We start from the raw sequence: 13,319 nt of genomic DNA, 5'->3' as shown, positions 1-13,319 counted from the left end.
CCTTGGCACAACTCTTGGTGTTGTCGCTATGTGACTTAAGAGGTCAGAAATCATATAATAAACTTCTAGAAACGCAAGCCATACAATGAGTATGGCCCTTCCTTAACACAAATACGCCCTTTAAGAAAAAATAGACAGAAATAAGCTAAATTATGCCTCTCTACTTACTTGCTACAAGACTTACATCAGAAACACTTGACTTAGTTAATTGTATTTACTCCAACTACTTCTCAATTTTTAATGGCAAGTAAGTCCATATCTTTCTAATTTGAGTAGAGAAGTATTTACTACAAGAGTGGTGAAAATTTTCTCAATATCCCATTTGGGCAAACACTTCTCTCCAAGCAGATAGAACAAAAGATCCATCACAATACCATAATAAAAAAGAACCGTTTCATACCTCATTGAAACACAAACTTGCAAAACTAAATAAAACATTCCTGGGTAATTTTTTTATTTATTTCAACGGGTAAAAGCATAGATCGCAGTAGAAATATAAACCAAAAGAGCAGAAGTAACCAACACAACCATGGCGGCAACAGCATGAGTAGCAGATTTACTACCACAAGACAACATCCCCAAGCGAATCTCAATAACATTAACCATAGAAAGCATCAAGAAAACGCAACCCATGACAGATCCAATTGCGGATCCCAACATTCCAAACCTAAGAGCCTTGATATTGATGTGTGCCCTGAAAGCCTCATCCACGTCCTTGCTGTTAAGCAAATTGAGCGCGAGCTTCAACCCTTGCGCCACCAACGAAGAGAAGAGGAAGAAGCTGAAGGAAACAACCTCGAATACGAGGAGCTTCTTCGCGATGTCCACGCCGGCGTCGCAGGATGTTCGGTTCTCGAGGCTGCGCTGACCCGGCGTCGTCAATGACAGCCCGACGAACACGGCGATGGTGAATAACGAGTTCACGTTCACGAGGCCGTCGAGAGCGGTGACGTGCACGCTCGTGGTTGTGGTGATGGAGGAAGAAGGTAACCTTCTTTGGCTATTGTTGTTGCTGTTGGGGTAATAATCCTTTGGGTATTCTTCTGATCTGTAACAACAAGAATGGGTTTAGTTTCATTTGAAGCAATATTGATGTGTAAAACATATGCAGAGAAAAGTTTTAAAGAGAAAATTAAAGAGAAAGAGAAGATACTCGTCCATGGGGAATGAATGCAGATGAAGCTGAAGTTGAAGGTTTTGGGTTTTTTTTTAGGGTTTGTTAAGAATTGCTTAGGGGAGAGGGAGATGCTTTGGTTTTTTGTTGTGTGTTGCTTCTTAGATGGTTTCTTTTGCTTTTCGGAGCGTTTTGAGTTCAAAAGGTTTAAGGCACATGCAAGGAAAGTAAATAGGGACAGGAACACGGACATCAGAACATAGGTAGGAAACTAGGAACAGATCAAATGTCTTCAACACGCTGCTAACAATTATTTTTTGTTTCTTATTTTTATTTTTATTTTATGGATTTTCTTCTCTTATTTTAAGCTGTTGCCGGCTGCAGCCAAACCCGTTTCGTACTCTCTCTACCTACTAACGTCACGAAGTACCTAACGCGTCCCCACCATTACTATTCTTGTTTTTAATTTTTTTTATCAATATAATAATTTTTTTTTTTTTATATAAATGGAGGGCCTAGTCCAGAAATATTGAAAAGAGAGCTGGTGCATGTTTAAAGACACATGCTTCACCAGCAACTTTGTACAAAAAGAATTCTAAAAAAACTCAATACTATCAGGGGGAGAAGAGAACATCCTCAACTCTCCACCCTTGAGGTTAAAACCTACCTTAGCTAAACTATCTCCACAAACATTAAATTCTCTAGGAACATACTCCAGATGAACATGATCAAAAGCCTCGGCTGATTTCTTGATTCTAGCAATTAAGGAAGAAACGCCACAAGGATTATCCTTAGCTTCTGTGCAATGAATGGCCTCTTTGCTGTCGCCGCCAATCCAGACAGAAGGGAGATTCAGCTCTCCAGCAAGCTTAAAACCTTGCAGAATACCCCAAAGTTCAGCTTCCAAAGGGGAGCAAGTCCCTATGTTATAGGAGAAGCCTCTAATCCAATCTGCATTTGGGGAGCAGACTAGACCTCCACAAGCTCCAATGTGTGAAGACATATTAACAGCCCCATCCACAAAAATTTTAATTTCTTTTTTGTCACAAATCTGATCTGGACTACCAGCTGGATTAGGATGGCTAGGAAACAGAGAAAAAGGATCAACACTGCCACTATTCTTCATGTCAGCAAGATAACTAAGAATCTTGTGTATTGGATCTTGAGACCTGGAAAAAGTAGCATCATGAATTGTGGAATTCCTCCAATGCCAAAGGAACTAGCATGTCACAAAAAAGATTTCTATCCATGAATGCCAGAGGTGCGAAGTGAAAGGCTTAAATAAATTAAGCCTGAACCAATTTTTTCCTTCTTCTGTTAGGAAATTACTAGGGATTTTGCCAGCAAACCATATCTCCCAAACTCCCCTAGCAACTTTGCAATCTTTCAAAGTGTGGATTAAAGTTTCTTGGTCTTTGGAGCAGGTGGGACAGTACACCTCCACTCCAGTGACAGGTTATGCTTCTAACAGGGAGCTTATTGAGGCAAGCCAGCCAAAGAAAAACAGCTATTCTGTAAGGACCTTTCCACTTCCAAATTGCTGCCTATATTCTGTCCTTTACATAGTTGGATTTCATCAGATGGCAGTAGGCATTCCTCACAATGGATTTACCTGGACTGCTTTCCTTCCAATTGAGCCAGTCATCAGAATTGCTGACATTAGGAGGAGGGATATTTCTCAACAAACTACAAGTAGAGGTATCAAGGAAATTTACCAGGTAATTCCAGTTCCAATCCTCTGTTTTATGGTATATTACACCACACACATTGAGACCCAGGTCAGATGTAGGAGGTTTGATTGGAGCAAGCTCAAGGAGAGTGCATTGCCATCCTCCCCAAAGATCTTTCCAGAAACAGGCTGTACTGCCATTCTCTATCACCCACTCAAGTTGATTAGACATCTTTTTTCTTGCTATGCAAATATTCTTCCACAGATTCGAGTCATGCATTTTGGCTAGTAAGCTACGGTTAGGATCCTGATTCCTACCATATTTTGCAAGTGGAACTTTAGCCCATAGACTATCCTGGTTACTAATAATCTGCCAAGCTAGCTTCTGCATAAAAGCTTCATTTTGGATCCTGAGATTAATGATGCCAAGTCCACCACAATCCTTGGGCTGACACATATGCTCCCAAGCTACATAATGAGCTTTCCTTTTGGACCCCAGATCTCCCCAAATGAAGTTTCTTTGCATCCTCTCAATATCATGACATACATGCACTGGGAGAGAGTTGTTCTGCATGTGGTAACAAGGTATGGCTGAGATTACACTTTTTGCTAGAGTTATTCTTCCAGCCAGAGAAAGGCATTTAGATTTCCATCCTTGTAGCCTATCCTGAACTCTGGAAATGACAGCAGCATAACGGTTCTTATTTATTCTTCCATGTCTCATCATAGTTCCCAAGTAGCAGCCAAGGTTATCAACCTTTTTGAAACCACTGATTTCAGTAATAGACTTCACAACCTCCTAAGAAGCATTCGTAGAGAAGTAGATGCAAGATTTTTCTATACTCACACTTTGACCTGACATCTTTGAGAACTTTTCCAGACAGAACTATACAATTAAGTTGGCTTAAAGAAGCTTCTGCAAAGATAATGATGTCATCAGCAAACATAAGATGAGAAATGGGTGGCCCAGATCTGCCAGCTCTTATTGGTTGCCAGTTTTTCACCTCCACTTCATCCATGATTAAGTGAGTTAACTTCTCCATACAGAGAACAAAAAGGTAAGGGGATAGAGGGTCCCCTTACCTAATTCCCCTCTGAGATTGAAAATTGGAGGTTCTAGCACCATTCCATAGAACCTCTAAAACAGGGCTAGACACACATCCCATTATTGCTTCAACCAAATCCTTAGGAAACATCAAATCATCCAACACTGATCTGATAAATTTCCAATTTAGCTTGTCATAAGCCTTTTCTAAATCAATCTTAATAGACAAGAATGACTTCTTACCTTTCATCCTATGCATTGAGTGGATGAGCTCTTGAACAATTATGATATTGTCTTGGATATGTCTCTTGGGAACAAAGCTAACCTGATTAGGAGATATAAGCTCCCCAAGGAGAGGTTTGATTCTATTAGCAATAATCTTGCTAAAGCCCTTATACACAGAATTGCAAAGGGCTATAGGCCTGAATTGCTTCATCAAGCAAGGTCTTTCAACTTTAGGAATTAGAACAATTAATGTGTGGTTCATCTCTCCAATCTGATTAGGATGCTGCATATAAGACTGCATACTATTGTAGATTTGAGTCTTAAGAATCTCCCAATTTCTGTGGTAAAACAAAGCTGGAAACCCATCTGATCCCGGGACTTTCAAAGGAGGCATTTGGAAAAAAGCCCTCTTTACTTCCTCCATAGAGATATCCAAAGACATATTCCCTAATTGGTCCTCACTGATAGCAGGCCAGGAGTTATTAGTTTGAAACCAAGCTGGTTCTTCAGAAACCTCCTTAAAAAGGTTTTGATAGAAACTCCTAGCTAGAGCAATTAGATCCTCTTCTTCAGTTACCCAATGCCCATTATCATCCTGAAGCTTTATTATTTTGTTATTTTTCCTTCGGATAACAGTACTAGTACGGTAGAACCTAGTATTTCTGTCACCCCCTCTTATCCAATCACCCCTAGACTTTTGATACCATATCTGCTCCTTTTGATCAAGGATCTCAGATAGCTCTTTTTTTAGCTTAGCTTCCAAATCTTCCAGCTGGGAACTGTTAGTGGAGCTGAGCTATCTTTGAATGCCTTCCATTCTAGCTATAACTCTATTTTTCCTTTGCAAAGTAAACCCAAAAACATTCTTATTCCAATCCTTTAGAAGAGGAACCAGAGCATTTAAACTGTCAAGGAAATCAGAAGAGGAATTCCAATTGTCTTTAAGGAAGGAACTGAACCTAGCATCATTCAGCCAAGTGGCCAAGAACCTGAAAGGCCTCTCCTTCCACACTTTATCTTCCTTTTCCATTCTAATCAGAATTGGGCAATGATCCGAGAAGAGCCTAGGCATTACTACCACATCAGCATCTTCAAAAGTGGCTCTCCAATCATCATTAGCAACAACTCTGTCTAATCTTTTATACACTCTATCTAGGTGGAGGAATTTTGGACCCTTCCATGTAAACCTATTACAACTTCCTCCCAAATCCATCACCCCACAAACACTCAGAGTATTGGCAAATTGATTGCATTTGTTCACATCCACAGGCCCACCTCCTCTTTTTTCTGAAGTCTGAGCAATTTCATTAAAATCCCCAGATAAAATTCAAGGATCATTCATGTTTCTTCCAATATGCTTTAACTCCTCCCAAAGCACTTTGCGTTTCTCCTCTTGAGGATTAGCATACACAGCTGTCCAAAAAAAACCTTTCATCCCAGGATATTCCACCCAGCAATGAATAAACTGATCATGTTTCACCAGAAGAGAGATATTGACATCTCTGTTATTCCAAACTACCCAGATGCCACCAGCAAATCCGTGCGCATATGCAATAATATGATTTGAAAAACCCAAACTACGAATTATTCTTATAACTTTACTACCACTAACCCTAGGCTCTAAAATAGCAGCCACTCCCACACTGTGCTTTCTACAGAATCTGTTGAAAGTACCCTTAAACTGTTTTTTAGCGGCACCTCTACAGTTCCATGTGAGAATATTCATAAAGAACTCTGAGTTGATTGCAAGATTGCCAAGTTCTTGCTACTTTGATCTTGAATCACTACAGCAGGTTCCCTTAATTCAGACATCTCATTATCACAGCTAGCTCCACACTCAACATTCATAGTGTTATTCGTTGCATTACACAAAGATAATTCAAACTCCATACCTGTTTGATCTTTTCCCCTACTTGAATCCTCTCTCCTGATTGGATCAGGTGGTTCAGGTTCTGCCACAGGTACATCACAAACCAAATCATCAGCTGTAAGCTTCTTGTTGAATTGATCAGAGTTACCTTCTACCCAGTTATTATCATCATCCATCACCAAGTCACTCCATAGCTTCCCTTTTATCTGCTCAGGAACTTGAGAAAAAGGTCAGGTTGACCTTTCGCAGATTAATGATGTTGCTAGTTACAATATCAGAAGGAGGATTATGAACAACACCCTTTGCTTTAGCATTAGGAGCCTTTAAGTAAGACTTTTTAGTGCCTGGTAAGTTGGCCTTACTTCCTGAAGGCTTCTTAGCCTGAGAGGAAGCTGCTGCAGAAAAATCCATCCCCATGCCAAGGGCCTGATTCTTATCCTTTGAACTCACTTTCAACCCACAACTGGGGCTTGGTTCTAACCCCATAGTGTTCTTCTTATTGGAAATATCCTCTCCAAATCTTCTATTAATGATAGTATCTTTCTTCTGGACGTACTGTTGAGTTTTCTTCCTACACTAGACTACCATCCAGGGCCCTACTCCTTGTGGGAAAGTCTTCTCCACTGGTTGATCAAGATCCTTTTCAGCTTTAGCCGAGGGAGCAGGCTTAGCAAGGTCAGGACATGAATCAGAGTTATGACCATACCTTCCACATTTGAGGCATATCAGGAAGAAGCCCTCATACTCAACCTTCTTTCTGCTACCATCAAGTATATATTCATCTCTCAACGGCATTGAGAGATCGATCTCTATACATACCCTAGCAAACCGAGTTCTGTCTCTTGTAGAAGTTGTTCTATCTTCTTTGAGCACTTTTCCAATCACGGTTCCCAGATGGTTGAGGAACGGGAATTCACAATAATCCTGAGGGATATCTATTAGACGGACCCAGGCAGCAACCTTATGAATATTTGCTTTGTCCGGGTCAAATCGAGGTTCCCATTTCCTCGTGGCAAGGTAATGCCCTAAGATGACCCAAGGTCCACCCGTGATGGCTAGATTTAGGTCTTCCAAATTGGTAAACCTTACTGAGAAGAATTCGTTTCCCAGATCTGCCACCGTGATGCTTCCAACCTTTGCCCAAAGAGATTCAAGCTTCTTCTTCATGAAACCCGCCCCGATCCTCTTTCCTAGGAGCTTGACAATCAGTGCATTCTTCCATCGCTGGCACATCCTAGCTCTGGCCTCACTATTGCTCCTAATCTCAACTGATCCATCTTCTTTGATTATCGTTTGAAATCCCCATTTTGTAATCACACCCAAGCTTGGGTCTACTGGTTCCAGATCTGGAGCTTCTTCCTCCGCTAAGCAGGGGAATGAGTCACCTGCTACCCTGTTCTCCACACCCGTAACTTCTGCAAAGGATCTTTGTTTAGCATTCACCAAAGATCCAGCTTGATATTCTTTCGCCGCTTCCCTCATCCGTATCTTTGTGGGAATTTCCTCCCCACTCTTTGTTCTCTTAGTGCTTTTCCTCGCAATAGACAGAGAATCATTGTTATTTTCAGCCGCTTCCTCCATTGGAGATTCAGAAAATTTTGTTGAAAAAACCCTAGCAGAGGGAAAAATTTCGCGGGCGTGCAGATACGCGTTAACCCATGTTTTTGCTACCGATTATATTTTATTTTATTATATTATATATCTATCCGTTCCTCTTTTAAATTATATTATAATTTATTTCTCTGTTTAAATTATATATTAATATATTTTTTTTGTCAAAGTTTGACTAATATTTTTTAGTAAATAATCGATATTTATTCGAGTAAATAACATTAATGATTATGATTTAGTTAAACTTTAGTCAATTATAGACAAATTAGAATATACTTTGAGAAAGGAGATATATTAATATATAATTTTGAAAGGAGGGCGGAATGAGAAAAAAAAAATTTAAATAGGTGTAAAATGATTAATAAATCCTTCTAAATAAATTAAAATTATAAAAAGGATTTTTTTTTTTTTTGATTTCTAAAACAAGATGTTTTGGAGTAACGCTCATTTATTTTTATTTTATTTTTATTTTTTTGTAAATAACGCTCATTTATTAGACGAAGTAATAAACTCTTCTTAAAATAAGGTTTGTTAAAAGTTTTTTGTTATGCTTGTTAATTAAAAAAAAATTGTAAGATAATTATAAAAACAAGTTGACAAATTTTTATCTTTAATATTACTTAGTCAAACAAAATTTAATATTAATTTTCAAAATCAAATGAACAAAACGAGTGCTTTGATGGTTTATTTTCTTAAAATCTAAACAATTAACCCACATTTCTTCTTTTTAAGAAAGGATTTAATGTTTCTGTTTTTATTGCAAAAAAAATTCTCTGTCATATTTATATAAAAGTGAGCAGGTCTAAATTCTCTTCTCTTTATAATGAATCATATTCACTTTTATATGATTGTGATAGAGAAATTTTTTTTACAGTAAAATCAAAAATATTGTTCCCTTTAAAAAAACACAGAATTTTGATTGTAATAGAGATAACATATTTATCTCTGTAGTTTTTAAAATACTCAACAATATTGGCATATCTGAGATCCCACATATGCCAATATTATAGATCATTTGTTTGGTGTAATACAGCAATATTGGCATATCTGAGATCCCAGACAAATCAAAAGAAAGTTGAAAATTACCTCCAAATATTTGATTAAAAAAGGATGCTACTTTACTAACGCTTATAAACGGGTCAAATATATTCTCTCAACAGAAATGAACCCAAACAAAACTTATATAGCGGAAGGAAATGTACGTTTCTACTCAAATAGATACAAATCAGCCTCAAAATTAGGCTTTGCTGAATTAAGCTTAGAATTTCTATTATTATTTTTTAATTAAGATACACCAGTTCACTTAATTCACATCCTATTAGTAAAATATTTATATAGAAAGTTTTATGATATTATTTCTGTACATATTGGCTTAAAGTTTATGGGTAGAAACTAGAAACTATATATCTTAAACTTCTTAATTTTCTTACTTACATAAATGTTTTTTTTATAGAGAAAATTAAAATATTTTTGAATGCGTTTTAAAATATTGTTTTTTTTTTCATGCCAGTCTCTATGCAGATGCATAAGGGTGTAAATAGGTTAGACTATGTTAGATTTTGATTTAAATATGTCAGGTCTGTGTAAATACTTTTATGATTGGCCTGGCTTTTAAGCCTGTGTAGGCCCAGATTATAAGTCTGGCTGGCCTAACCTGTATTTAAAAAATAAAAATTTTGGTCTAGACCTGTTAGTCTGTTTAAGCCAATTAAACATTTAATAATTAAAAAAAAACTAAAATAACATACTTTATTATTCGAAATTATTAAAATAATAATTTTATTTAATATAAATAATATAATATATGTCGGCCTGTAAGTTTATAGGCCCGACGTATACATAAAAAGTCTATGACCTGCTTTCTAACTAAATTTTTTTAAAAAGTCTAGACCTGTTCTATTTGATTACTTGTAATAGGTTAAGTCTGACTTAATATAGACTAAACTATAAGCCTTCGTAAGCCGATCTAGTCCATTTATACCGCTGCGCACATGGATTGTGCGGTCATTAATCTATTTAATTTTAGCAAAGTTTGGCAGAAAGATATGTAAGTGCGCTAGTCATTACATAATTCTTAGAGAGCTTTTCTTAAAGTACTGGTCGTCTAAAAAGTTATGGGGTGGGAGCATAATTGCCTATCCAAACACTTCTTTATCCGTACCCACATAATTGCCTCTGTTTTCTTAAAATAATTAAAAAATAATAATTGGATCGAAACACCATACATCCTCGAACGACCACTGAGAAGTGGAGAACTTTGCAACCTTTCAAGTTCTTTAGTTGTCAATAATGCGTGCATGACTACATTTACAAACAACCTGTACGATTAGCACTTTATGCAACTTGGCATTGAGTTACTAATGCGTGCATGACTATCGTGTGCAGTGCGCTCATGCCGTTGTATTTTTATTCAACCAAGGTTGCTTCCAGCTCTTCTAATGTTTAATTTATAGAAAAATATTTATTTTTGCTCTAGAAAAAACTTTTCTGTCACTAATATAAAAATGAATGAGTCACGTTGTAAAAAATAGGAGTTCAAAATGGATTGACACGATACAAATACATTAACACGAATACGACTCAAATTTTTATTCGTGTCAAAATTTTCGATACGAACACGATACGACACAAAATAGGAGTCAAAACGATAAGTGACAAAAATAAAATAAAAAAATAAGTCGAACTAAAAAAATTCAAATAAATAATAAGTATTTCAAAAAAATATGGATCAACACGAATATAAATACATCAATACGAACACGACACAAATTTTTTACATATCATTTTTTCCAACACAAACATGACATGTTTTTTTTTGCGGGTTAACCCAAACAAAAATTTTCATATCATATCGCAAGTCGACCCGCGTGTCATAACCTATATTGACATCCCTAATAAAAAGAAGAGAGAGAAAAAATTAATGAAACTCACTCATTTATATATATGAGAAAAAAAAATTACAGCACATTAAACTCTTAATTTATGAAGGATAGGGGTGTCAATATAGGTTTTGACATAAGGGTTGACCCGCGACACGACACGAAAATTCGTGTTCGGGTTGACCCGCAAAAAAATTCGCGTTGTGTTCGTGTTGGAAAAAATGACACGTAAAAAATTTGTATCATGTTCGTGTTGATGTATTCGTGTTCGTGTCGACCCGTATTTTTTTTAAATTATTTTATTTTTAATTTTTTATTATTATTTTTTAATTTCGATCCATTTTTTTAAATTTTTTGTCAATTACCGTTTTGACTCCTATTTTGCCTGTTATTCGTGTCGTGTCGTGTCAACTCGCAAAAAATTCGTGTCGTGTCAGTGTTGAAGATTTTGACACAAATAAAAATTCGTGTCATGTTAGTATTGATGTATTCGTGTCGTGTCGAATTCGTGTCGTGTTGACCCGTTTTAACACCCCTAATGAAAGGCATTTGGCCAACACAACTTCAGATGCTCACGTACACGAACGCCTAGTCGTAAAAATTCTTCGAGCGACTGTTTTGGTTTGAGAGATAGTGAGTGAGTTCTATATATACAGCTTATTATTAAAGATAATATAAGAAATTGTTAACGTGATTTACTTTGAGTGAAAGAGAGCTCAATTACTTAAAATTTAAATTTTGGCATCAGTTTCTTATATGACAAATCATTCAAGGAACCTACACAGATCTCCATATCCCTAAACAGGACCCCCACAAATTGGCTTGTGTAAGATCTTTGCTAAGCGAGCGGGATATAATACCTTTCGTTATCAAGGGCTAGTCATCAAGGAATATATATACTAAGGACAAGAATTTCAATATCTATTGTCGTCTATTACCTTAAGCAAGATAAGATCATAAGAAATGTCATTGGCAACTTATTCAGACATGAATCTTTAGGATATAATACCTAAACATAGACCACAAATCACAACTTGATGAAGCCTTAAAAGAAGGTTCACCGTCTAATCCGTCAAACCTGCTAACTATCAACGGTAATCTAATAGCTAGGTTAAGTCATTATTTTTCCTAGTGTAAGAGTTAAAAAAGCAAAAAGCATACAATGCCTACCCACGAAACGCACGAAGATAGCAACAATAATATTAGTAAACTATTAACCTCCATGGTCCAAAATCAATCTTCCTTAGGCACCCTAAATCATCAATCTCTCAAATATAGTTATTAGCTCTAGTATGTTGTTTTGCAAAAAGGATAAGAACAAGGGATTCTGTATATGAAAAAATAGTACCCTCCTGTCAAATGAAGTTTAAACTAGTCATTATCTATGTACAAAAATGACGGTAAGCTGATGCCAAATGTTTGAATAAATTCATAATTACCAGCTTTCATACAGATAGTGCCTTAACCTTTATCAAATCAACCGATTGCACCTGAAAAGCTGAGCAATCACCCTGTTAAATACACTCTTGTTCGATTATTAGCCTGTAGACGAGGAAGACTGGTAGAGGATCCTTTCTTATGACTAGGAAAACCTAGACATGTGGTCCTGAACTTGAAATCCATACAAATTATCAAGGAAGATTCAATTATTTGATCAAGATGGGGATCAAGAGGATAAATTCCTTTCACCGGTGAAGAGAAGGGAGGATCCAAATTAAGCATGGGAAGTGAATCAGCAGCAAACCCAGGCCCGAGCTCCAACAAATTATCAGTGTCTTTCTCTATCAAATCACTGTACAGTGACAAATTTTTTGGCACTTCACAGAATGATCTGCCATGTCACCCTCTTGTTCAAGCATCTATTTACTACTGTATTTCTTAAATAAGACGTTAAACATTATGAGGAAGCCACGGTGCCATATCCCCACACCCATACCATTATCTTACTCGTACCTGTATCCATGCAACACACAGACATTCTGGGATTCCTACACTTACAAGGGAACATGTAGTTTCAAAACAAACAACTGTTCCATTAAAATCCAAAATACTAAACTATTACTTCTTCCAAGTAGCCTAAAGCACACCAAGTAAATAAAAAATTTCTATTCATTTGGTTGAGATCCTCACATAGAACATGTCATAATATTCCCAGATTACAGATGCCTTATTGCTGGAAATAACAAAACTTCTTTAATTAATCATAGAAGCACTTGCACACCTCAATTTTCTTCATAAATATGTTCCTGCATCATAGCTCCATATTGTCCTGAATCTACTTAATCATTCAAACATCCAAAATAATGCCAACAGAAGGATTTTAAACAACACATTCATCAATCATTTCTTCCAATAACAAACCATCTAGCTAATTGACCAAAAAGGGGTAACTTAAATTTGTCTCCCTATGATTTTGAATCTGTAGTCAATTTATGTATATATTTTTTCAACTGCTTTTCTCTATCCATAATGTTAAAGCTAGGGATAACCTACATTGCCCACAAAACAGCATTGGGCTACCACCAACTTCAACTAATTTGGTATAAAGACATTGCTAATGTTGACGGCATTGGGCTACCTATGTGCCTTCTACTCATTTTCACAACAACAGGGAACCAAACATCGCAGCAAAAAACATAGAATTAGAATTTACTATCCACACGAAAACACATCAGATGATTAACCACACAAGCGGTTAACAAAATTCAAGAGTAGTTGATACATTTAATTGATTAACCACTCTTAAAATCAATCACGGCACATTAGAAATAGCCTTCATATCAAAACCCCAAACTGTAATTCTTACACGAAAGAAAAACACATGTCAATCTCTAACTACCCCTCAAGAAACAACCCCATGAGTTAAAATTCGCAACTTCCTCCACCAGCCAAAAAAAATCTACATT

General features: G+C 36.6%; 2 protein-coding genes across 2 annotated transcripts; both read right to left on the bottom strand.

Annotated features, from left to right (window-relative positions):
- Nucleotides 1–405: 405 nt before the first annotated feature.
- LOC133286383 (uncharacterized) lies at nt 406–1,400 on the bottom strand. The gene is made up of 2 exons (XM_061483788.1): nt 1,154–1,400; nt 406–1,048 (listed from the first exon to the last, which is right to left on the bottom strand). Exons 1-2 carry the CDS (start codon nt 1,159–1,161, stop codon nt 463–465), a joined length of 594 nt encoding a protein of 197 aa, XP_061339772.1. The 5' UTR covers nt 1,162–1,400; the 3' UTR covers nt 406–462.
- A 5,099-nt stretch (nt 1,401–6,499) lies between these two features.
- LOC133286381 (uncharacterized) lies at nt 6,500–7,504 on the bottom strand. Its single transcript, XM_061483786.1, has one exon. It carries the CDS (start codon nt 7,502–7,504, stop codon nt 6,500–6,502), a length of 1,005 nt encoding a protein of 334 aa, XP_061339770.1.
- Between the last annotated feature and the right edge of the window lie 5,815 nt (nt 7,505–13,319).

Source organism: Gastrolobium bilobum, unplaced genomic scaffold (genome assembly GCF_033153095.1).
Source record: "Gastrolobium bilobum isolate Gb01-03AN ecotype WA unplaced genomic scaffold, APGP_CSIRO_Gbil_v1 utg44499, whole genome shotgun sequence".
NCBI lineage: Eukaryota > Viridiplantae > Streptophyta > Magnoliopsida > Fabales > Fabaceae > Gastrolobium > Gastrolobium bilobum.
Note: the sequence above shows the minus strand (reverse complement) of the source record. Positions and strands in the feature narration are given on the sequence as shown.

What these genes read in the sequence shown, in the direction of transcription:
- LOC133286381 (XM_061483786.1), bottom strand. Translation starts at nt 7,504, where the DNA reads ATGGAGGAAGCGGCTGAAAATAACAATGATTCTCTGTCTATTGCGAGG.